We start from the raw sequence: 26,508 nt of genomic DNA on the forward strand, positions 1-26,508 counted from the left end.
ACTGACGAAAGGATGTACAGTGTTGTTTCGGTTGATGGAAGGTTCTGTGCAATAATCATTGAAAGCTAAACAAAATCCACTCACCACAAGCATCTACAGTTCTAAAACACAGGTCTGAACAGAGTTGGAACTAAAAGACAAGAAACCATGCAAGAGACAACTACCCATGTCAAAATGTGTGTATCCAGACACCCTGGTATTGCACACTGATAGGGCTGGAATGGTTCAGAGAGCTAGAGGACATGAATGAATATTATGCTGAACCAGTCGGGGATATGTCCTAAAAGAGAGCACAAATTTGTAAAGCTAAAAATACTGATCAGCCAACACCTCACACATTGTTTATTTAAACAGGTTTGCTCGGAAACATTCTTCACATTGTGCAGGTTTTCTTCTAAGGCTTATAAATATCAAGTTCTATGTCATGTCTCAATTCACTGTTGCAGCACATTGAGGATCACAGTAACTTTTGATTTCAGAGGTTGTTGCATGTAGATAAAGTTCGTAGTTCATGGGATATCCATAGGGATTTTTAGTTGACTTGAGCCATTGGTGCTGGGCAAAAAATAATAACAATAATACCTATGTAAAATTAATAACTGGCACATTGTTACTTATATACCAAAACAGTGCTGTGGACAGTGGTATGACACACATAAACATTTACCAAAAGGTGAAAGTGCAACAGCTATGGCTCACATCAAAAGCTCCTATGGAAAATCCAATGTTTTATAATGAGGCCTCAGCTGAACAAAAATTCAAACCAGAACACATGTTTATCTGAAACAGATACACTTTCTCTTTTTAATGCCAACAAAGCCATTCCATTCAACAGCTGGTGTTATTTCATGCTAAACCTGTTCTGTTTCAAGGCTTCCAGCAAAGAATTAACCCTTTTCAAATATGTCATTAAACATTTTCGTATATGTCCTTCCAAAACTAAAATACACAAAGAATAAATGTAATGTAGTAAAACTTTTGTAGGATTAGTAAGGGAACACTTAAGAAGAAACTAAATTTCTGGATTTCCACCTTTTTTCACTGGTAGACAAGACCAGCATTTGACTTCTGAAATAAGTCAAGATTTTAATAAATCTGAGACAATGAGCTGGTTATTCAAGTGGAGGGCCTACAACTACATCACATACATTCTGGCGAATTCAGTCTGCGGGCCAAGTTGTAACCAGCCTTCCCTATTCTGGTTTGCTCCATACTGCCTTTGATGTCACTGGAAATATTTATGTCTGACAAGTTGGGGTACAGCCTCCCTCAGACTGACTGGATTCTGCACAGCGTAGACAGGCATACTGAAGGTTTTATCAATGCTTCTTTAGACTGTAACAGCTGACTACAAGCGTTCAGCCAGTTTGCATTACCTCAGATATTCCTCAACATTCTGACCAGTGACATGGGCAGTAGTGGCAGTGTAACATAGTGCTAAGGAACAGGGCTCATAACCCAAAAGGTTGCTGGTTTGATTCCCCACTGGGGCACTGCTGCTGCACCCTTGGGCAGGGTAATTAACCTAATTTGCCTCTGTAAATATCCAGTGGTATAAAGTAAATAATAATATATGCAAGTCGCTCTGGATAAGAGTGTCTGCTAAATAAAAATAATGTAATGTAACGTAGTGGGTCTCTTTTCACTTGCCGTGGAGAGCACAGCCCAGAACATCAGTGGTTGGCCCAATGTATTGCAACCCAGACCCCAGTCCCCCCTCCCCTTTGGGTTTCTATTCTATGAGTGGGACACAGGACAGACAGAATGCAGGCTTTATACCGACTGCCAAAACTATTGTGACAGGTCATTTATTGTGATAAAAAGGAATATTAAAAATCTCCTCTTGTGTCAGCACCAGTCTGGACTCCACCTTATTCCTGAGCAATACCATGGAAAATCCTGAGGTAGAGAGGAATCAACCTTTTCCTTTACCCTGCTATGAATGTCAACACAATTTTTCACAAAAGCTTCTGTATCATTCCTCACCCAGATGGTAGACTCTGCATACTTTACACTGAACGCTCTATTCCTGCATGCTAAAGCTGGAGCTCCATCACTAGAACTCCTTAAATCCAACCATTTAAACAGAGACCAGAGCTCCTTTGTTAGACGGAGGAGCAGAGTGCATAGTCTCCATAATGATAAACAGCCCCTGGCTTTGCTGCGATCTTGTGTGTTTCATTTCAACTTAAAAACTATAAATACTGTAAATAGAGTATGCAGGCAGCTGGGTAATGCCAAAACCTCTTTGACCACATCAGCGCTGTGCTGAGCTTATTTCAATTAAAAACAATTAATACAAAATTAAAAGCACCTTAAAATCCACTGACAGGATGTGGCATGGGGGGGGGGGGTCTCCTGGACAGCTCAGTGCTTTTGTTTATGTCCTCCTTGACAGAGTGTGGCACTGAATGTACAGGACATCAGTGGAATACTGTGTGTACATTCATTCAGCATGAGCTGCATGTCTATACAAATGCCAACTCTATGTGAAGCTTCTCATGTGCAAAGTGAGACAACAGCCCCACCGATCTATCTAGCGTACAGTGCTACGGGAACTACAAGAAACTGACACAAATTAACCTCACAGATATAAACCTTAGACAGTATTACACATTTAAGTTGACACAGTGACAGCTTCAAGCACAATCACTGAGATCAGATGCCCAGACGTGGCAGCGGGGGAAAAAGGCAGCCGAGTGCTCGCTCCCCCACACGGGAGTGGTGAAACTGATTTGCAGGAGATCCGTGGATACAAGCCCTAATCGACTGCAGAACATGAGCCCGTTTCTCTTGCAAAATCAAATGCGGTTTGGTAATTACAGTTTGGCAATCAGTGTTCACCAACCAATTCTTCCTCCCACAGTACTCTGTGAGCAAAGGTGGAAAACTCCAGCGCTCAAAAGTAGAAGTACTTGTATGCTTTTGTTCCACCTATGCACTGAACCAGCTGACTTCACTACTTAGTTCCCCTTCTAGCTGAAGAGTTGTTAGAGAATCCAAGTGATTGGAACAAATACTGGGAGTATTTCTACCTTCTACACCCAGACTTTTCCACCTGTCTGTCTGTGAGAGGTGGGGGAATGCCAGGTGGCCATCTTTCAGTGAGCGATATGTACAGCACACCCTGTAGTTTCACAAATATAGGTATACCCTGTCAGAGATATTCCCCACCTACGTTCCGGAGAAGACTGGAATTTCCATTCATTAATGCATGTTTTTCATTCTTCTAGAAAATTATGAATATCTTTCAGGGGAAAGTCTTGAGAAAAGTGGGAAAAAAATTATGATCAGCACTGAAAATAAGCAGTTTTTGAAATTATCTAAAGCTTATGTCCTCCAACCACAGTGATGTTTACCTGAGAACACATGTTATTTCGGTCTTCCATAATGAAATAAAATTGGCTGAGCAAGCAATCAATGGAACAATAATGACATCACATATATTCTCAGGTTAAGTGGAAAGACACTGGTTTGTTGATTTGTTTGGCTGGTGGCATTTAAAAAAAGGAATGCAAAACAAAACAGTTTGAAAACAGCTAAATCCAATTAAGAAAATAAATGCTCCATTCTATAAAGCAAAAGCCTGAGGTCAATGGAGCAGTCCTTTACTGGCAGGCATGTCTGGGTCTCGGAATGTGAGGGGCTAGCGCGTAGCATTAGCGTGCTCCTCATGCAAGCGGTGTGCTGGGAGGGCTGAGAGTGAGGTGGTGGGCACGTTTCTAAGTGCTCTTGGCGATTTTCTCGGGGTCCTTGTTGGCCCAGAGTTCCTTGTGCTGCCGGCGGCCAAAGCCCTCGTCGTAGTTTCCTTTGCTCTTGAACAGCTGCTGGAAGTGTGGCTTGCAGTAGAACTCACCCTGCAGGGCCGCGTAGGAGCCAAGACTGGGGAAAGGGAGGGACACAGTGCAGGGTCAGGAAACCAGGAAGCTCTGTTGAAACTCATTCATAAGTAGGCCGAATGCAATGCGACATTTACGTTGAAGTACACAGTGCAGTCGTTAGGGGTGGTGGTTTTCATTACATAATATTTACATATTACATACGCATTTGTGTGCACGTTTGTGTGTGTGTGATTGCTACACACAAACTCTATGTGCGTGTGACTGTCTGTATGGCACGGCTCTTACCTGAGTTTGGCATTACAGTGCTTACAGCAGAAGCAGGTTGTATGGAAGATAAACTTGTCCGCCACCAGCCTTTCCATGGGATAGACTGTCTTTGCACAGGATGAACACAGCTCCTTCTGGGTCTTAAAGCTGAAGGACTGAAGACAGACAGACAGACAGACAGGCAGACACACACACACACACACACACACACACACACACACACACACACACACAATCAGTAGGCTGGCATATCACATCTCACAAGTAATAGTGGAAAAGAACTACTAATGACATTAAGGCTACAAATGCTTGATCAAGACTGTGTTAAATTGTGTCATTTACACACTTCACACATTCTATAAGCTTGAGTCTTCGAGGCTGAAATGGAGAATAGGAGAACATCAGAGGCACAGAGAGACAGGGAGGGACAGAAGAGGGCCACTTACCTTGGAGCGCTGCACAGGTTTATCTTCAGGGGTGGTTCTGTTGTCCTGCAACAAAGAGGAAAAAAAAAGATCAGGACCAAAAACCTGTTCCCGCTTCCAGCAGACAACGTAAAAGCTAGGGATAGCCCTGCTGCTTCCCATACTGTCTCTATCCCTCTCCCTCAGACTTAGGCCTCTTACATCACTGGAGGCTCTGCCTGCTGATGCAGCACTGGGGCTGTGCAGCTGTTTCACACTGAGCCAGTATTCCACACACTCGCACCATCAAAAACTGAGCTACACTGCACCATCCGCACACACCAACCATCAACAGCAGTCCGTCAGTGGTTACTACTTTACATTACAGTATTGTCCTTTAGCAGACACGCTTAAATCCAGATCGAGGTTGCAATTGCGTAGGGTGCAATTTCCACATTACCCATTTATACAGCTGGATATCTTGTGAGGAAATTCTCGGTTAGGTACCTGGCCCACTGGTACAGCAACGGGGTGTCCCAACGGGGAATCAAACCACCAGCCTTTCGGTTACAAGCCCTGCTCCTTACCACTGATCTATACTGCTCCCCCCAAGAGTGGCCCGTTCTCTTATGAAACAGGAAGGGACACTTTTCTTCTCCTAAATTCTCATTCTGTACCTGATACCAATGCAGAAGAGCCGAGAAGCTGAAGGCAATGACTAAATGATGAGACAGTGGAGAAACCAGAGAGGTGGGACCAGTTACCAGTGTTAGACTGAAAACGCTGATATAAAGAACAAAACATGGGTCGATATCTTGCAATGCTTTTATGGCATGTGACTAACAGAGGTAAAAAGCCCAAACGTGTGATCACAAAACAAGGCAAGGTTTGCACTGGCACAGAGCAAGCCAGGCCTACAACAGCACATTAAGCAGGAGAAAATCCAGACTGGAGTCCTGTTATGCAAGGGGAAACTGTCTGGCCTTTCAGAGAGGCTTTTTGGTGGCTGCATGTCTGACAGCACAATTGGCAGACAGCTGTTGAACTTCACTTCCCTTCTACTGCCCTTTTATGTTACAGTATCTGATGTTCACACATGCACACACACACACAAACACACACACACACACACACACACACACACACACACACACACACACACACACACACACACACACACACACACTCACTTACACTTCTCCCTGAGCTCTCTTTTGCTCTCACAGCCTGCTGCTGGTAGACGCTTGGGACACACGCTTCACTTTCAACTCAAACTCCCGCAGGAACTGGTTTGTTCACACTCATTTCAAGCCGCCACTAGGCCTCCTTCAGGAAAACAAATGGAGGAAACCGGCAGAAAAAAAAACCCCTTAAGATCTGGGAAAGTGCTGAGCTTCCACAATCGAGCCGAGAGTGAAATCCATTTAACTTGGCAAAGAATTAGGTTATGATGCACTGAACAAATTACGTCTGCTGCCATCAGCAGATGGCGGCTCCTCGTTTGTTAACACACCATCGAAGGATGCATTCGAAGCACGGGAGAGCGGAGATCACTGGGGCTAACAGGAAAAGGCTTCCTCGCTGCTCCATCGGAGGACAGGAAGCTGTGTTGGGAAGACTGACCGAGACTGACCCCAAAAGATGAGCGCTGACGCACACGAAAGGCCTCAACCCAAGAGGAGCTCTGCTCTGGCAGGCTTTCAGACTTGACCCTCTGGTGCTCTCCACCCCTGCCTATCCATCATAATTAAATGAGAGAGCGAACGTGCCTACAAAACACAAGGGTGCTTCAGTAATACTAAGCAAACGCTTACACTGCTGCAGGCCTGTTAAACAGGATCAGGTATGAAGCCTGTATAGGATTATGAAAGGAAACGGGGGAGAATGGGTGACAGCCTGGAGGTGTCACCGCACACAAATGGATGCCAGGGTGACGGGGACGCTGCCAGATGCGAGACAGCGTCACGCTCTCCCCTGGGGGGGGGACCTGCCCTGAACACTCCGCGTGACCTCAGCTCCATTCAATTTACTCTCCGTTTCTCAGAAGCATACAAGCACCACCTACACATCAGCCTCCGTCATCTCATCTCAAGTGTCCCAAAGCAAGTCCCCTTCCCCCCTCAGAAGTGTCTTTGTCTGCAGTTTGACCATTGACCCCACGCCATTTAGTGTCTGATATGGCTATGAGGCCTGATCCAAAGACAGGACCCTGGGGGCGCCTGGGCTGGTCACGTAGGGAATGTGGGTGGGGGATGCACGGGACACAAACTACTGCTCTTTAGAGCTTTTATGATGTCACTTCACAAAGGCTGGACATCACCCACGTTATCCTCTCTAGCAGCTCTGCAGGCCTCCGCATTTCTGCCTCATGCTGGTCCCCCCTGACACTTGCAGATACATCAAGTAACTCACCTCGGCAGACTCAGAGTGTGTCACGCATAGACTCAAATTCAGAAAACACCAGCGTGGAAAACGCAGGACACCCAGCGCACTCTGTACAGAGGGCCAGGATAAATAACAAGCAACACAAGACTAACCTCATGTTGTTGAGTGATTATTGTACTTACAGATTATTGTATTTATTATGGCCTGGGGAAGACCCTACCAGTCGAAACAATCTATGACCAAAGCATGTGCCCTCTGTGCAAATAAGTCTCGGAGCTCAGAGTAGCTCCATCCAGAATAGCCCGTGGACTATGACATGGAACGTATTTAACTGGGAACACACAAACAATGATGAGGCACGGCGGCTTCCTGTAGATGTGAAATATAAACAGACTGCATGCACTGATGCGCGGCAAGCCATTTCCTGTTACTCCGACCAGTGAGGTCACCCTTGCATCTCTGGATCATATTACAGAGAAGGGGAAGAAAGCCCATGCTGCCATAACTGATTAACATGATACTGTGGACAAAGCACGAGGCTGAAGAGTCAATATGCAGCCGTAATGGATATGCAGCCTAACCACAAAGAGAACACAAAAGAATCAATAACAAAATAATGAAAGCCATTTTTGTCGAGATGTAGCAGACAGAACAAAAGGATGTTCTCTCTAACATAATAAGTATGGCAGATTAAAAAACATAACCAAACAAGCCGAGAATCTGGCGAAATCTAAGGGAAAAAACCCTTTGGAAAGTGATGACATACAATGTTACACAAGCACATGTACGTACACACATACACACACGTGTCTTTTGGTGTCTCTGAAGCAGACTGAAGAACTCTGCCATGGCTGGTCCCCTCTGCCTCTTTCCCCACTCTTTGCCTTATTTGAACATGGAAGCTTGTTGCTGACGCCTTGTCCTCACACTTCGAAGGCTGGCAGGCTTCCTGTGTGGTTCCCTGCAGGAAGGGAGACCGCAAACTCCATCTGCAGGCCTGTCAAGAGGCGTCGGCCGAGGGCCGCAGCGCTCACACATACTGATCTACAGGACCACCGCCGTTAGTACAGTGACGCACGAGCCCGGGTGGCCTCCTTCAACTGCACCGGGTCGCAGGAAGATGGCCAAAGCCAGACTTGGATACAAATGATGAAGACCCACAGAGCACGTTCCCACAGTTAATGTCTTGACTTTCTCCTTGCTGGACTGAAAAAGATCCCGAAAGCATTAGCAGAACAAAACACCCCTGACAGTCCCTGGAGTGAAAAGCTCATTTATACTTCCTGGAAATGCGGACGAAAATGTATTGACATCACTGCAAGACAAGGGTTTGTGAGGGCTAAAGGAACCATCCAGATTTTGAGAAGCAGCCACAGAAAAGTAACATTACATTACACTGTCATTTAGCAGACGCTCTTATCCAGAGAGACTTATATAGGATACAATTTTTTCATGCTATCCATTTATACAGTTGGATATTTACTGAGGCAGTTCTGGGTTAGGCACCTTACCCAAGGGTACAGAAGCAGTGCCCCGGTGGGGAACTGAACCAGCAACCTTTCAGTTAGTAGACCTGCTCCATATCACTGTGCTACACCGCCACCCCATAACATTGTAACATCAGCCTATCCTTCAGCCATTACCATTGGCAAAAAGTCCATAGTAGTAGCAATATTCTAGGTTCCACTCATGAGCCTGGGCTAAGGGGTATGAAGAGTTTTCCAAAGGAACAGGAGATGACTTCTGCCATTTGAATGTGCCCTGATCAAGTTTCATCTCAAAACCCTTTCAATGGGACACTGATCTCACTTCAGCATGATGGCTCTGAACTCAGGCAAACACATTCAAATGCATGTGGAGGAATTCCACTATAGGCTGGTGCTTCTAATTCATTGCATGAGGGCTTTTTGCATCAGTTTGCCTTTCTCACACCTTCTTAAATTTTGAGGTCACCCAATATATTCCAATGGCAAAGACAGGTCCTTAAAGCTAGAGATGTCGCAGTCAAAGTGGAATGGTTGGTACCCCCCATCGAGGCTAGGAGGGGTGACTGCTCTCACCCTTCGCTACAAATGGTCAGAAGTGGGATGGCTCGCCGCGAGGCCATCGGAGGCGTGCCCAGTATGTGAGCTGTACAAGGGACCCCCAGTTTCAGTTGACCCCGGTGTGTGAGGGACCCCAGAGATGGGTGAAGCACCAGTGAGTGGGGCACCCTGGGATTGGAGAAGTATGGCAAGGGAATGCATGAGGGACGCCTTGGTGCGTGAAGTGCATGGGCGCGCTTCCCGAAGAGGAGGGCAGTGTGACGGAGTGCGGAGTCACTACGGTTGAGTATGCGCTCTGACTGCCAATACCAACGAGCCTGGCTCTTTGGCGTCGCAATCAAAGTGGCATGGTTGGTATCCCGTAGACCCGGGTTCGAGGCCGGGAGGGGTGACTGTTCTCACCCTTCGCTACAGGGTGTCTGTATCTACCTTTTGAAGAAATACAGCAAAATAGTAGCTGGTTTTAAGGTTTAAAGAAAGTTTAAAGAAAGACCTGGCACACTTAGCTAACTAGCTAGCTAAAGAGCTGGGTCTACACGTCCGACAGAAATGAGAGAACACACACAGACACATATGTGAGGCAGCCGTAGTCCACTCCTGCAGTACACTGCTCCAGCTGTAAAAACAACTTCCACAATCTGAATACCTGTGTCTTCTGGAATTTCATATGGAATTTTTGACGAAAATTTCAAACTGACAGACTGCAGGGCACTGTGCATTGCTTCCATGTGAAACAGCCTTGGGGTGTAAAGGTCATTTGTCCTCTCCTGATACTTTTGGTCACCCTGCAGCAACTTCTGCACTCCTCCTGCACTGCAAATGCAAACCTGGAGCAGGGTCACCTGGCCAAGGGTAGGGGTGAATTTAAGGTCACACTACGCTGTTGCAAAACAGTGAAGGGGAAAGTTAGAGACAAAGCACATAATTGGAAGACTTTGCGCTCGTGCAAGCACCTGTGTACGGCTTCTGTAAAGTGTCGGTAAATGAACAAGCATTCTCCTCCTGACCTGAGAATTTGACACTCAAGTTCTTGCACTTTCATAAGCCTCCTGAGACAATTTCCTGCCAGCTGGCATGACGAACAACTTAAAAACAATGAGAGGCTGACAAAGCTGTGCACTAGGATAAGACTGTAAGGAGAAAATATGAACACCGTTGACGGTTTTAAAGAGCGTACGGGAGTGAGCTATATTTACCAAAAGGAAGAGGCGTGAACCAGCGTAATGATTTTGGTCAAGTTACTCCTTAGTCATAAGCACACCAAATTTCTAGATGTTCATAAATCACAGTGAATAATAACTCCATAAAATAATTCTACAGCGCACGACAAAACATTAAGCTCTCGAAACACAACAGCCTGTGTTGACACAAATGTGCAAGAACACAAGTCACATTCTGATTTCAAAACAGCCTTGAGCAGACTCCAGTGGTGTTATCACACCAGACAGCCAAAATCAACTGAGGCGCATAAATTCATGACAGCATGCCCTATCCTGTCCGACATTCGTGGTGAAAATGGGAAAGGTGGTTTTTCAATGGAATTTTAAATTTAGCATGCATCTAGGAGCCTTCCCCAGAAATCCTTTAGAATCTCATCAAATAAACTGTGAGCCCCATTCTGATGAGGCACCTCCCCATGCCAGAAGCCTGTTTTGCAGGGCAGGGTTACCCAGCTCCAGGCCTGCAGGTCCACAGTGCAGGAGTTCTGGCTCTCTCTCTCTCTCATTAACACTCTCGTAAGCTTTTTCAGTCAAGACAATGGCGAGTCAGTCTGCAAAGTTTCCAGCTGGAATGAAGGCCTGCAGACATCTGAACCCTCAACGACGGGGCATTCAGCCGATTCACCTTAAAGCCAAAGGAGAAGTGACATGGCAAGAAAGGCCAGACTCTGAATGAAAGCTTTTCAGTTCCATCCTGTAGCTGACCAATCTGTAGAGACTGAGGAATACACAAATGACCAGGGAAACCATAAGACTGTTTTATTACTGCTGTTCAACAAAACAAGCAACAAAACAAAAGTTTCATTTTGATAAGTCAAAGACCCTGTTTTCATATTTACGAGGCAAAATGGAATTTCTTTGTAATGGGCTCTAAAAAAGCCAAAAGATAAAGCATTTTCTACTGGAGCTAATGCTGGGCAAGTATGTTCAGTCCATGCTTCACCCATGGGACTCAAAAATCATTCAAATAAGATATCACATAAGGTGAACATAAACAATGTGTATGGTTGGCCCAAATTCACAAGCATTTTTAAAAGGCGCTACTACCTGAATCCAGACACAATGCACAGTTGAAAATGCTGATCTCCATTTTAGTATTTCTGGTCTATAATCATTCCCTTGAATTAAAAATGATCATTTTTAATCATCAACTCTTGAGTTACAACAGGTGATAGAAGTGCACCATCTGAAGTTACAACTGGTATGTGGGGGAAAAGATTTTGTCCCTCTGAAGCTGTTTTTTCTGCCCCCTCAGAATGTGTGCTGTGGGAAAACACAACATAAGAATAATTTTCCTTTTATAATTCCTTTCAGAAGCATCCCACCTTCCATAAACTACCTGTATGCAAACATAATCATGAAATCAGATCAACGCCACACGAGTCCTTCCTACCTGTACAGGCAGAAATGGGAGAAATTACCGCGCGGAATGTAGCTCTACTACATATTAATGCAAGAAACTGGTTTAGCCAGAACACCATGCTCTGTTCATTGCACATTTTCGAAAACGCACATACGAGCACATGCACAATCCAAAGGCGTCAATGCCATGTTCAGCCTTTTAGTTCAGGAAAAGTCATGTTAGTTCATCACCAGGGTACCTGGGAGTAAACGCATTCAGCCAACTAGTCATAGATATGTGTTTGCAGAAGCTTAAGTTTGAACTTAGTGTACAAAATCTTCCATTTTTGGAAAACTCTACTTGAGCCTACAGACATAGTTCACACAACGTTAGCTCCAACTTCATGCTCGCGGTGACTCAGTAACATTTTGCCCGTTTGCAAATCAATTAGCTAATCTTTGTCACATGCATTTTCATCATTTCTATGAAACCCGGTGTTAAGATGTGCTATGTAGTGTTAACTAACTGACATGACGCCGACTCTGTGGAGAGAAGACCCACACAATGAGCTTAATGTCTGGTCTTTGTAGCTACAGTACTTAACTTGGCCAGTCTACCGTCCCCATCAGTTGCTCTGTGCATTTTCTACATGCTTTTTCCAACAGCCATACCCAACAGCCACATCACGTCAACTGATGCTTCTAGCTAAAATGCTTCTAGCTAGTTCAAACACACAGTTTGGCTAGCCACCCAGCCACCACGTTAATTGTGCAGAAATCCGTTTCCCCAATGATATGGTTGTATGCATTGCTATTGTACGCCTGGCAGTTTGCATGCAATTAACCAGCTATCAAGCTAACCGCGAAACTAATTTTAAGTCAATGTAGTTGGCTAAAAATGGCATTGACAAGCTAACATTAACTAGGTAGCTAACTAAAGGGTTTGCTAGTCTAGCTAGAGACAAGCCATTCTGTATACCTTTAAAAAAGGTAACGTTACGCTGCAGCACAATGGACTGATTCTCATCAAGCCTGCCAACTAGATAATTAATTATAATTAATTAACGTTAAAAAATCAAATAAATTGGCAGCCCCGCTAACTAGCAGGCTTGTTCAGAGTTAGTGAAGTTAAATAACAGCGATGAGGGCTAGCAAGAGGCTTAGCTCTGAGGATCCCTAGCTGAGACAAATGAGAAAGGGGAAACACTTACCATCTGCTTAACGTTAGCTATTCTTGCCAGTACAGGAGACAGCTAAATAGAAAGACAACAATGGGGTCCAATCGTCAAGTTAGTGTGGTTTAATCGATGGCTTTCTTATGCTTTTCTCCCTCGTATCTTGTGTGGGTTGACTTCTCATAAGACTAGCCACCACCCGAACCGGCTTTTTGGGTAACTAGCTAGCAAGCTGTTCCTTTCACCACCCTCTCCGCTAGCTGTTCTTGCAAGTAACTATCGAGTCGATTTTTTCTCTTTTCAATAAGCAGGATGTTGTACGCTATTGGTCACATTTACCCCCCCTTTTCCTCGCCCCCTATTTGCAAATAATAGCACAAACAGCAAAGTAGTAAGATTTACGCTGGGGGTCGTATTTTTGTACAGTTAGCGAAATATATGCATGGAGTTGAAAGAAAGGGGGAGAGATTTTTTCTAATTAATGCCAACGTTTTTTTTTTTAAATGAAAATCGCATTTCAGCAATGAAGTTATATCATAACGGTTATTGTATTCTCATGAACGCGCACGGTGACACATGCATTCTGTTAGCGCTTAAGAGAGTTCACTGATTTCCTTACAAATATTGAATTCCAGCTCGCCTCAAAATGGCTATGAGGGAAAAGACGAGTGAAAACTGACACCGTGTTTTTCCAAAGTGGAGATGTGTTGGTAGCAAAAGTGATTTGCCCAACGCTCAAAAGGAATACAAATCCAGGAAGTGAATGTTCTTCCTTTGTTAAAGATATGAACATCTTTATGGATAAAAACACGTTTTACGTTTTTTTTTTTTTTTAAAGTATTATATGTGAGTATCTTAAGATGTTAAACCTTGTACTATGCCATTGAAAGGACTCTGAGTTACAGGAGCTTAGAGTGCTATTATTATTTACGATGCATATATGAAGCAACTGTCCATTAGCTCTGAGTAAGTGCAGATCAGTGCTTACATCAAATCTGGAGATATACTTAGGAAATAAGCCTGAACAAACAACTGAGGAAAATAGTGAACAAGTAAACTATATATAATCCCAGTGTATACAATTAAAATAACAAGAGGCAACTTAAAGCCCATTTCACTTAGTGTTTGTATCTAATGAGTAAAAAAGTTAATAATCTAGGTAAAATCTCAGTGCAAAATGCAAAGCCATTATAGAAAGGCCATTCACGACAGAGGCTAAGCAGTTTCACACTGTTAGCAGAGGTTAAGACTGTTGTGCACATTAAATCCGCAGCTTCATCACTATTACAAAACAGCTTGTGAAGCTCAGCTCAGCTCGTGCCCCATTTTGAGTCCAGCACTTAATCATCAAGTCATCTGGCTGTGTGTATGGGCTGCAGCTCATCCTATTGCCCAAGGAGAAATTCTCTGGGTTTAACAAATTAGAAAATCCAGCTATACTTGACCATTTTAATAGCACAAAGAACAGCACCCTCAGACCTTAATTCCCACTCTCAAAGCATGGCAGTTACCTACAAACGTGTAACAGTAAGTACTTGTGAAAATATTCAACCATCTGAGTATCACTAGAATTTATAGACTGAAATGAACTGTTTAAACTCAAAAAGATGCGTTTCAGAGAGGATGGGAGTCTTGTCATGCCAAAGTTATTTGCAAATTATTACTTAAAACCTGAATCCTGATTGATTAAAGGTGTGTGTGTGTGTGTGTGTGTGTGTGTGTGTGTGTGGCTGTGTGCATGTGGGATTGGCGGCACACATGGTGAAGAGTGTGGAAAATAATTTACAATAATCTAAACATTAATTAAGATTTAATATTTGAACTGACATGGAAACCAGATATAGAACCTAAAGAGAACTAAATTTGGAACTAAATGTAAGTTATTTAGATAATGGGGAGCAAAAGGACTAAATGCTTATGTTCAATTAATGGATGAAAAGAACTTTGAACATTTCTCCGCTAAATGCATCTTAACCTGAATCACAATGTACAAGAAATCCACTAAACATAACCAAAAAGAAAGTATCACGGGATATTCATCCTTCAGTGAAACATATTGTAAAAACCTCATGAAATAGCTATAATAAACAAAAGTACCAACCCAAATATCAATGTCAGCATGACTTTTGATTAGATATTGCACATTGTGAAGAAAGTGCAGCCTACTATGCAAATTAACTTAATGAAAATTAGCAAGTATTGCATAAAATGGCTGAAATATCAAACAAGAGAAATGACCAGTTAGCTCTAATGTTAGCTGAATTATGTCTTACACATCAACTATTCCTTAAACCAACACACCTAGTTTACCCAGTTTCAAGGCAATGACTGCTAAGGGGAAATGACTCCAAAGAAATGACACTCAGGGACTCCAGAGTGGCACAGTTAACAAGGCACTTGTCTTGAGAGCAGCCTAGGCCCTACAGTCCCCAGTGTGATCTCAGCTATGGCATCAGCCAAAATTGACCAGGAAACCCCCGGCAATAGAACAATCTGGCTTCGTTATGCCTGGGATAGGGGTGCAAGGTTTTCCTCATCCTGCTGCTTGCAAACTTTGCATGACCCGTCGGGCACCTGCTAGTTTCTTGGGTGATATTGAATGGAGTAGCGTCTATCCTCCTTTTAGCTCCAACTTCATTATGCCCCATTGTTACTTCTGGTGCAGAAAACGGCTGTTGACCGTGTGAGAGTGTATTGGAGAATTGCATTTAACTTCAGTGCTTCTGCACACCTGCAAAGGTGGTCACAGTGAGACCAGCCTAACTAGGGGTGACTCCAAATGGCTGCATATAGAGGAAAATAACAAAGAATGACACACAAGTCGCAAAACAACCACAATTTTATTAGAAAATGAAACCGTCAAAGCCAAAAGGATAGAATATGTATATTACTTCAGAAAATCATATCCGATAAATGAACACTCATTGTAAGCCAAAACATTCTTCAGTTTTAAAATGGAGCAAGTTGTGCCATTTAATACATGACCTAAAAAATCTGAAAAATTGAAGTATTTGAAATGAAAGCCATAAATAATGAAACAAGAGCTTGTGGGATTAGCTTTTATTGATCAGTGCCTCTAAGAGTAGAAATAAATAACAGCAAAAAGAGTAAATAAACATAATGGACACTAGATTTTCAGATCAGCAGGAAGAGTTAAACGTTCCACTGTGATTCAGCACTTCTGATTACAATGCAGCGATTTAAATTACTGTTTTTCACAGCTGGTTTCACACTGTAAGTGTGACCACTGGGAGGATTCCCAACGATTCCCAACTTCCCATGTGGCAAAATTTGGAGTTGGACAAAAGGATTAAGCTTAAGAAGTTCATGTTGCTACAGTGAAAGGAATCTCATTACAGTTTGACAAGAAAAAAAAACACTTTGCAACCCAAATAATATATGACACATTCACTCTCTCACACAATGAAACACACACTGTCTCATACACACAAACACAAATGCATGCGCGCGCACACGCACACACACACACACACACACACACTCACACACACACTCAAAGCTTCTCTTCAATTTCACAATACTTAACACAGAAAAATCCTCTCTGGGCTTTTTCTGGCACTGAGCTAATATTTTAACAAAACACAATGCAAAAAGCATTTTTCACATTAGTTATGACTAATTCACACAAAAGAGTACAAGTTTGAAAGGAAACAAAGAGATTAAACTTTGACAATGAGTCAGCTGTGTGGTGCTCACAAACATGGTCATATCACTCAGGTCTGCTGAGGAAAGACTTACCCCACCAACCCACTGAACTCCCCAACTGGGCAACTGGTGTGCCCTGCATGTAAGGAGGGTGACAGGGAGAAATGCAAGCTACTAGAACATCTATAAGTTGTCTAAAGTGATTGTCAATCTTGAATAATTGAATTTGCTCTTTGTCCTATCACAGTATTGATATATGTGCTGCCTTTGTTTTAATGGTTAAGAACAGAAAAATGGAGAGCTGCACTTTTTCTATGTAGTATTCATGGCCATTACAGAAACGGTGTTGTCTTCAGGGACAGCAGGATTTGCCTTAGTTATCCCATCGGCTTTTCTTGCGCTTTGGGGGCTCAGGAACCACAAAGCTGTCTTCACTTCTTTCTGCCCTTTCCCCCCTCCCCTCACCCCCTGCTCTGTCCCCACCCTCTCTGTCACCCCTCCAGCCATCCCGTTCTCTGTCCCTTCGGCTGCCTTCCCCATTCCGGCTGTCGCCGTGGCGCCCTCCGCCGTAGCGATCCCTGTCTCCTTGGCGATCGCGGTTGCCAAAGCGCTCCCGGTCGCGATCTCCTCCGCCATGCCTTTCGCTCCGCTCGTTGTGGCGGTAATGTCCGTCTTCGTGGCGGCCCCTGTCGTCGCCGTGCCGATCCCGTGGGAAGTCTTGCGAGGGGTCCCGAGGCGAGGGAGGGGTCAGGGAGGAGAAGCCCTGGGGTGAGTTACTGTAGCTGTCCGAGATGGAGCTCAGGGCTCCTGCGCTGGTGAAGCCGGCCATTTTGGTCCCCATGCTTGGCGTTGAAGGAAGGGCCACGCCAGTGTGGAGGCCGGCCCGGGACCGCTCCGCCTCCCCAGCACCCCCTGTGGGTAAGGAGCTGAGGCTGCCGGCGTTGGTCCAGCCCGATGAGCTGCTGGATGAGGCGCTCAGCTTGGGAGGGTAGCCGGATGCCGCGACAAAGTGATTCTTGTACTGGGCCTGTAAATCACAAGCACACACAATGGCTGTTAGGTGAACATTCGAAGCAGCTGTGCTCAGATTTAGAGGACACAGAGAGAAGTCACAGTGACCTGGAAGGCCTGCTTCATAGCTGACATCCGGTCTCCCATGGCACCTGAGGATGGCTTGTAGGCCTCGTAGCTCCCAACACCAGAACTGCTGCGTTCCTGCCGGGGGACACAGAGTTACTGTATAATTAATCCACAGTCTTACGCATGCATGTGTTGTTCCTTACTAATGCAAGAGCATTGATTATTATTTAACAATACAACAACCTCATATGAAATTCTTTTGTGGTTTCATCACCAGCTAAGCCTCATGCAATCCTCAGAACTCATTTTGCATTTGAATGGAGACAAAAAACTCAAACCTCCTTATGCCTGCTGAGGACTGGAGGCAGACAGCAGCAATGCTGAAGGCATCACTATTGGTCTCATCTGAAGTCTATTCTATGAAGATTTCTATTTTTTAATTGAGAAACACTGACAGGGAGTGAAGCATCCTCTCATTCATCACATAGGAATAGGAAATCTAATAGGCTTTCCAACAGCAGAGTTCTCTGCTCCTGAGACAATTTATTGCACTTCATTTGGATGCCAAATAAATTTAAAGGTAACAAACAAGTTGTTTTAAGGTCCCTCTGATACACAATTCCGACTTGGTATGCATCATCACACCCACGTGTGGCCAAAAACTGGAACTACATCCACACCATATGCTACTCCCATGTTGGTGCCACACTCACATAGCCACAACAAGTACTCATAAAGAACATCAGTGACTCAGCAAGTTGCGTTCTTATGTCAACTCACCGAGGTATCTGCTCCCAGGCCCGGCCTCTCTCGGTAGCCCAAACCTCCTCCACCGATGTTCAGTTTCTTCCCCTTGCCACCCTTGAAGCGAGATTTTCTGAACCAAGGATTCTGAGTGGAAAGGAAGAAGACAGAGATAATATGGTAGAGCATAAATACATGCGCACGAAGAATTGCCTCTGTCCATCCAGTGTTCCCATCTTAATGGATGGAACCCTTTCAACCAGTAAGCTGCAGGTAAGAGGAACAGAAGGATGTGAGATAATAATGCTTTCTCAAGCTTATGAGAAAATGCTCATTTACCTGCATAGCCAGGTCCATCAGCTCCTTACAAACATTCTGATTAGCTCCCTCGAGGTTGCGCACCAGGTCTCCGGCGAATGAGGTGTCTTTGGTGGTGAGCAGGGTGTAGGCCACGCCCTTCTCTCCGGCGCGGCCTGTGCGCCCGATTCGGTGCGTGTGCGTGTCGATGTCTCGCGCCACATCGTAGTTCACCACCGTACGTATCGATGGGATGTCCAGACCACGCGCTGAAAAGAGGACGGTCAGCAACAGCGGTGTTTAGTGCTTTTTTCTTCTGGTAACATCGAACACGTTCAGAGATCACACATCCGTTCTCATTATGATAATGGCGCCCTCTCTCCTCTCTTACCGGCCACGTCAGTGGCCACCAGCACAGGCAGGTTCTTCTTCTTGAAGTCGGCGATGACCTTGTTCCTCTCGCTCTGGTCCATGTCCCCGTGCAGCAGGCCCAGGCTGTAGCCCTCCTGCGTCAGGTTGGTGGCCAGCTCCTCGCAGTTGGCCTTCTTGGTGACGAAGATGAGCACGGAGCCGGCGGAGGTGAACTCCACCAGGCGGCGCGTCAGCCAGCCCCACTTCTCCAGCCCGCTGGGAAGGATTTCCACCAGCTGTGTCACGTCTTCGTTGGCCTGGGTGGACAGGAGGGGCATTGCACTTAGACTGGCACACCTGCATGCTTCTGCATGTTTACACCAAAGTTCAGCCTCCCACACTTACTATATTAGGCATATGTTCACATTTTCTGACAGGTCATCAGTACTCAAAAATGGGCTCTGTTGCCTACTACTAGCTGACAAAATCACGCAATGAGGGAAGATCGGGATTTTTAACTTACCGTGCTTCTGCATCATGACCACAGAATGAAAGCTGGTGGTAAGTTTTTTTTTTTTCTTTTTTAAACTTCTTTGGGATCCTGACTGGATCTAATCAACATGGCGTTCGCAAGATTCCATTACAGTCAGTCTAAAAACACGCTGTTAAACAGCAGTGGAAACATAAATATAATCAGGTAGGGTAGTTCCTGCAGTAAAATAGACTTGACTGTCACAGACTCAGGGTGCAGGGTCGTACCTCTCCGATGTCACCCTGCACCACACGGATGGGGTCCACCAGGATGTCCCTCGCCAGCTTCTCAATCTTTTTGCGGAAGGTAGCGCTAAAGAGGAGGGCTGTGGAGACAGACTTCCTCATTATGGGACAGGAGGTGCAGACTAACACTCTCACATAGAAGCGTTGGAGTAGCACATCATTTATGCGCACACGCACACACACACACACACACACACACACACACACACACACACACACACACACACACACACAGAGGTAAGCACACTTACTCTGTCTGTCAGGACGCACATGACTGGCAACGGACCTGACCTGATACTCTGAAAAACAACAGGACAGTTCAAAAATAATGTACAGAACACTTCCAGACAATTACTTACTGTTTGGATTATTGATTAACATCAGTTTTAGAAAACTATGAGCATTCTACATGTTTGATAATAGTGAACAACTCCAACTACGTGTGCAATTTTAAGGAAAGGCATTAGTCATGCAACCCCTGAGGTGCACCTACCGAAGCCCATGTCGAACATGCGGTCTGCCTCATCGAACACCAAGTAGGTCACCCTCTGCAGGGAGGTGGCCTTCTTCTTCACGTGGTCGATGAGACGGCCCTGTTTGCACACGCACATCGGCATTAACACACAGCGGTCGGTTTCAGAGGCAAGAGGACGCTCGCGACCCGGGACGGGCGGGGATCTTACCGGGGTGCACACCACGATCTCAGCGCCCTCTTGCAGGGCCTTGGCCTGCTCCCACATGCTGCCCCCTCCGTACACGGCCACCGAGCGCAGGCCGTACACCTTCCCGAAGCGCTTGCACTCCGCATGGATCTGAGTGGGACACCGGGGGGCCGGGGCTCGTCAGTTACAGCTTCCGTAGATCCCATTTCCCCCTCACTTAAAACCTCTATTCAGTCTGATGGCACAGTTTGATTGTATTAGGCTTTCTGCTGAAGCACATGGTACACACTTAAGTAATATACCAACATCGCTACACATTACAAGGCTTTATATCAACGTACAGTCTTCTTGCACACTTCAACATACTCTACAATGACAGAGTCTAGAATGTCACAGATATTGACATATCCGTCCCTCTGTCTCCTTCTCCATGGCCTGCTCGCTCTCCCTCCCTCACCTGCTGGCAGAGCTCTCTGGTGGGACACACGATGACAGCAATAGGCCCCTCTCCGGCCTCCAGCTCCTTCTGGTCCATGATGTGCACCAGCATGGGCCAAATGAAGGCCGCTGTCTTGCCACTGCCAGTCTTCGCGATGCCGATCATGTCGCGGCCGCTTAGGGCGATGGGGACTCCCTGTGAGAGACAGGAGCAGACTGTGAGGTCTCCTTCCGGCCCCCCAAAACAGCTTCCTGAAGGTCATGGCTTCTCAGGCAGACCCCGCTCTACAGGCTGCAGGATGACTTGAGTCTTTGCTCTATCAGTGGCCGATATGATTGGTGTGGGGGTAACTGGATCTCCCCTGGGGAACACGGCGGGGTACCTGGCACTGGATGGGCGTGGGCTGCGTGTACTCGGACTTGCGGATCTGGTGCATCAGCTGCTCGTCGAAGCCGAAGTGAGCGAAGCTGGTGCAGGGCTTAGGAGGGGCGGCGCCAGATACCTGCCGGCACCAAGTGGGGCACACAGGGAGGGTGAGAGAGACAGTGATACAAGAGACCGGTTCACAGAAACCTTCAGAAAAAAAAACGAACGCAACACTAAGCGGACACCGTCTTTGATGTTGTTCACTCTGTGCCTGTGAACGCAGCGCCACATTGTGCCTGGAGTGCAGCTTTCGCTGCGGTCCTGGTACGTACCCGCAGGTTGAGTTTCTGTCTGAGTTCCACCACCTGGATGCCAGTCAGGCTGTTCAGCTCTTCGTGCTCGTTGTAGAAGTTCTTTTCGAAGGGGGGGTAGTCAATCTGAAGACAGAGGAGAATGCAATTGGCCAGGGTACCAGAAAATCCTCAGCACCAGTAAAAGCATTTCAGAACCAAACCTAAAGACTGTAATGCCAATAAATGGCTCATTGCTAATAACCACTGAATTCATGACAATGATCTCAGAGGACGCCAATAATATAATGTCTGCAGATGTACAGTGTGTTGGAGGCCAACTCCCATTGGTGGGCATGTTTATTGGGGCAACAAAGGTTTGAGGAATAAAAAGAAATCAGGTCACCATCCCACGCATACCTCGGAGTGATCGATGGGGGGGAGGGGCATGATGATCTTCTTGGCGGTGGGGGCGATGGGATTCCCGTCGCTGTCGTACTCCACGTTGTCCTCCTCCTCCTCCTGGGTCAGGCCGGCGGTGGGGTTCTCCGCCATGTAGCGGAAGTATGCCTCCTGCAGAGAGCACAGAGCCGCGTGTCAGAGGCCGGCCGGCGAGGGGGGGGGGCGCGGGAGCAGAGGGGACTGTCCGAGTCTCAGACACCGCAAAGGGCACAGCTTGGGATCACGCCCAGCTCTACAGTCGGGCCACAAGCTCACTCACTCAGCAACCACAGTCAAGTTAGGAGATGCGCAGATGAGTTTTAATCTCGGGGTAAGTACTCGTAAAAAAAAATGCAAAACCACAATACAATGGTCAATGAACTTATTTACTGCGAAAATGTGAAGACTTTAAAAGGGTCAAGCACCGCAATACTGTTAAACTCAAGTCACAATCTCTGCCTAAGCATTATAGCTGCATTATACCTGCAGGATTCAAACTGCGCGGTTTCCTTATGTCTGGCAATGTGGCGAGAGGAAGTGAATATGGGCTCAGTCTGTAAATGACCTAACTATAAAAAGTGTATTGTAGTGACCTCAGTCAAAATAAAGTGCAGACATAATCATTTAAGGGTCTGAATCTGGCATGTCCTTCTGGACCATCAGGTGCACCAATCAGTTATGCAAAGATAGAAACAACAATCCCCTCTAAACCCTAATGAATTAAAAATAAGAGATGCAAATGCATGGCCTTGTATGCGGCTATGGCTCTGGTTGCACCAAACTGGCCTGCTCACCCCTAGCCCATGTCAAGAAATAGCCTGGCAATAGACTGGCTCAGTTTTACACCTTGAGAAATGGGCTCTTCATTTTCTACACTTGGGTTTTTTTGCCTGCTAGTGTGAAGGCCATTTAAAGCAGCCGTCAGAGAGAGGCTGGCGTGCGCTGAGTGGATGGTGCTGCACGCAGGACTGAGACACAGGTGGAGGAGGGGGCGGGTTTGAAAGGAGATGGAATAAAAGTCTGCTGGGTCTCTCACTCACTTGGTCATCTTCCTCTTCAATGTCATCACGTATACCCCTGGAAAAACAAGCGGAGAAAAAAAAAACTTCCCTGCAACTCGTCCATTCACCCGTCACCCACCCCCACCGACCCCAGCTATTTCTGCCCAGCTGCTGCCATACCCTCACCTCACCTCCTACCACAGGCTGGGGATACAGAAGAAGGGAGTGCAGCCAGACCTGCAAGCCATTTATACAGAGCTACAACCAAGACAGGACATGGAGAAGTATGCCAAAGCTAAACCGTGATGGCATTTTACAATTTTGAGAGGGCCTGTTATGATTTGTTTATGTGACCTGGCATCACTTGCTTCCTAGCCTGCAAAACTAGATTTTTATGCCAATTTAAACCTCCTTCAAGATCACATATGTTGTAACATACTCAAAATAGATGCGCATCTGCAGAAAGTTAAACATTTCAGTCAAAAAAGAGAGAGACTTACTTTGATGTTTTCTTTTCTTTTTCCTTGTCTTCAAGTTTCTTCATGTCCTTGGCTGCTTGGTTCTGGTTGAAACAATGAGACGGTGACAATGCTGTACAATAAATGAATTCAACTCTTTGGTGGACACCAAATCTGATAAAATTTACAAATTACCATTATGTTATCATTATGTAACTGGGAAGGGGACATGAAACATCTTTTATCAGTTGACAACTAAGGGGACACAGGGTGGACCAGGAATGCAAGGCATTGTGTAGCCAATGAACGGAAAATGCTGAAGTGGCCTGTTATAGAGCCAGGTTAAGAATTTGACCAGGAAACTGGGGTAACCACTCCTATTCTGCCAAGGAACCTTTAATTGCCTGTTTAATGACTCAGTACCACTGTTTAATGTCCTTTCAGTCCTGGATCATATGGTTATGGGTGCAACACCTGTGTACTACACAAGACCTGAGCGAGCTACCATTTACAAAGGAGTACAGCTATGCTACACTGCCAAACAAAGAGGTTGGCTAGTGGGGGTTGCTCACTGGACTTCACCAAATTATTGCCTGTAGCGAAGGGCGAGAGCAGTCACCCCATCTGGCCTCAAACCCAGGTCTATGGGGTACCAAACCTGCAGCTTACCCGCAATGCCAAAGAGCCAGGCTTCTTGGTATGGCAGTCAGAGCGCATACTCAACCATAGTGACAGCACTGTCACATTGCCACATAAAAAATATGCTGCAAACCCAAAACCAATTGGTGGATGGGGTATTTTCTTGCTAATATGACCTTCTATGACCTTCTTACTCACCTCTACCTCGGCCATAAAAGCGTCCAAGGGGTCATCATCACTGTCTGAATCCCCATCCCGGGACTGGAACTTCTGTCGTGTTGGGGAGTTCTCCGCAGGAATGTACGGCAGGTCCACGTTACCAGACTCCTCCTCATCATCTTCAAAATACCTGGGTTAACAGCCACAGGAAATCAACCTTACCCTTCAAACTGCTTCACAGACAGAAATGCCACCACAACAAACAGAGAAAAATTGAATATTGCATAAACCGTTGAATTAAAGTACCTCCTAGGTTGTAACCACAGTCTTATAGCAAGTTCACATTATTCATGATTGTGAAAATAAGTCAAGCTGAAAAATTATACGTTCAGCTCACTTGTGTTTCTCACCCCGGTCAGCCCAACACATGAAAAAAGTCCAACTCACGCATTCTCTTCGTCGAAGTTGGCCCTTTTCGTGCCTATTTTATAGAAAGCAGGGAGCTGCTGGTTCTTTCCATAACCTCCCGTCGAACCAGCTGATCCAAATGCCGTGTGGGACTGCTGTGCCAGACGGGGCTCTTCTTTTTTCGCCGTTGCTAGGGTGAAGCCTCCAAACCCAAACCCTCGCTTAGCCCCCGGTCCGCCCTTGTTCCAGTTCATGGCTCGTCTGCTACTCAAGTAAGACAGAAAGTGACGGCACTGGAAGTACTTCCCGAACACATGTCCACTGCTGCCAGTCCTTAAAATAGTGTCCAGTATTCCAATCGTTATTTATCTGACTTGAAGCCAAAACCCATATTAAGATGCACTGCCCAGACTAATAAAACAAACCGTAAGGCCCAACACTGCAAATAGACAGTGAAGTCATCGCGCGGCGTAATCATGTAACGTCAAGCAACTCTGTAACAGAGACAACCAGTTGTATTTCACAGGGAAATGTGTGTTGAAGGCTGTTAAATCTTCTCATTGGTGGCCATCGGGACGTCGTCTAAAACAACCTATTGGCAACCGCTGAACAAGATGTACAGATTTCGGTACTATGAAAAACTGGTTTAACAAACTATATCTTCAACTATCCTGAATAAAATTTAATTTCTACAACACACTAGCTATATAACTAACACACTGCTGATCCTGTTATTGATACACTAGCTGATCTACCTTGCTGCCCACCTAATTCAGCTACTCAGCGGACGGGCAAGCTCTACAACATCGCGAGCATTTTCCAACTTCCAAGTACAGCAGCGTTAGCCAGCTAGCCGTGCACATTTAAAACATTCTTTTATTGCAACCAGGTATCTTAGTAAACTACACTATATGGCCAAAAGTATGTGGACACCTGACCATCACACCTGTATGAACTTATTGGACATCCCATTCCAAAACCATTGGCACTGTGCATTTCAGTAGGTAGCGCTCTCCTGTCATCTGCCAAACCCAGATTCGTCCATCAGACTGCCAGCTAGTGAAGCGTAATTCATTTTTAATTCATCAGTCCAGAGAACGCGTTTTCACTGTTCCAGAGTCCAGTGGCGGCGTGCTTTGCACCACTCCAGCCGTCGCTTGGCACTGCGCATAGTGATGTTGGGCTTGCGTGCAGCTGCTCGGCTATGGAAACCCATTTCATGAAGCTCCCGACGCACAGTTCTTGTGCTGATGTTGCAGCCAGAAACAGTTTGAAACTCTTTGGTGAGTGATTCAATAGAGGATAGGCGGTTTTTACGTGCTACGCGCTTCAGCATTCGGCGGCCCCGCTCTGTAAGTTTGCGTGGGCCACCACTTCGTGCTGAGCTGTTGTTGCTCCTAGACACTTCCACTTGACAATAATAGCACTTACAGTTACCCGGGGCAGATATAGCAGGGCAGAAATTTCACGAGCTGACTTGTGGCAAAGATGGCATCCTATGACAGTGCCACGTTTAAAGTCACTGATTTCTCCAGTACGACCCATTCGACTTCCAAGGTATGTCTTTGGAGATTACATGTGCTTGATTTTATGCACCTGTTAACAATCGGTGTGGCTGAAATACCTGAACTCAATAATTAGGAGGGGTGTCCACATACTTTTGGCCATATAGTGTACCTACTTATATGGACCGACTAAGCAAACTGCGTTTCTACTCACAGGGGCCTGGTGGGTGTGACCACAATTGCTAGCTTGACTAGTAAAGTTAGCTACCTAGCTAGTTTAATCGGAGCTAACGAGCCAACTAGAAATGTTAAGATATGTTGCGTTATTTTCCTACTGTGCAACGTGCTTAATATGCATTCCACAGAGATTAACTACGTAAAACACATGCAAATCTCCTTTCTAAAAACACGTCTGTACCTGTTTTCTCGACGTGAAAAAGATCTGTTTATCCCCACACAGCCTCTGTTACCCTCGGACACGATAGAGCTCTACGTCATCAAAAACAATTGTGCACTACGTAATACACTCGCGACAGAGAGCTGTTG

The 26,508-nt window shown here is 45.6% G+C and overlaps 2 protein-coding genes across 4 annotated transcripts; both read right to left on the reverse strand.

Moving 5' to 3' along the window:
• Window positions 1-2,351: 2,351 nt before the first annotated feature.
• On the reverse strand, window positions 2,352-12,950 carry limd2 (LIM domain containing 2). Its single transcript, XM_036553376.1, has 4 exons — window positions 12,716-12,950; window positions 4,556-4,600; window positions 4,128-4,264; window positions 2,352-3,882 (listed from the first exon to the last, which is right to left on the reverse strand). Exons 1-4 carry the CDS (start codon window positions 12,716-12,718, stop codon window positions 3,723-3,725), a joined length of 345 nt encoding a protein of 114 aa, XP_036409269.1. The 5' UTR covers window positions 12,719-12,950; the 3' UTR covers window positions 2,352-3,722.
• Window positions 12,951-16,386: 3,436 nt separating this feature from the next.
• ddx42 (DEAD (Asp-Glu-Ala-Asp) box helicase 42) lies at window positions 16,387-26,450 on the reverse strand. Of its 3 annotated transcripts, none has more exons than XM_036552357.1 (18): window positions 26,381-26,450; window positions 24,497-24,721; window positions 24,089-24,239; window positions 23,294-23,355; window positions 22,833-22,869; window positions 21,772-21,924; window positions 21,394-21,498; window positions 21,078-21,197; window positions 20,714-20,890; window positions 20,278-20,406; window positions 20,088-20,187; window positions 19,846-19,893; window positions 19,577-19,674; window positions 18,858-19,134; window positions 18,509-18,735; window positions 18,206-18,316; window positions 17,465-17,560; window positions 16,387-17,372 (listed from the first exon to the last, which is right to left on the reverse strand). In XM_036552357.1, the coding sequence occupies exons 2-18, from the start codon at window positions 24,709-24,711 to the stop codon at window positions 16,719-16,721; spliced, it is 2,760 nt and encodes a 919-aa protein (XP_036408250.1). In that variant the 5' UTR covers window positions 24,712-24,721; window positions 26,381-26,450; the 3' UTR covers window positions 16,387-16,718. The 3 variants fall into 3 exon arrangements, with proteins under 3 accessions (XP_036408250.1, XP_036408251.1, XP_036408252.1); XM_036552358.1 differs by having other exon boundaries at window positions 24,497-24,718; window positions 26,381-26,449; XM_036552359.1 differs by lacking the exons at window positions 22,833-22,869; window positions 24,089-24,239; window positions 24,497-24,721; window positions 26,381-26,450 and having other exon boundaries at window positions 23,294-23,346.
• Between the last annotated feature and the right edge of the window lie 58 nt (window positions 26,451-26,508).

The sequence above is a fragment of the Megalops cyprinoides genome, chromosome 19, assembly GCF_013368585.1.
Source record: "Megalops cyprinoides isolate fMegCyp1 chromosome 19, fMegCyp1.pri, whole genome shotgun sequence".
In the NCBI taxonomy this organism is placed as follows: domain Eukaryota; kingdom Metazoa; phylum Chordata; class Actinopteri; order Elopiformes; family Megalopidae; genus Megalops; species Megalops cyprinoides.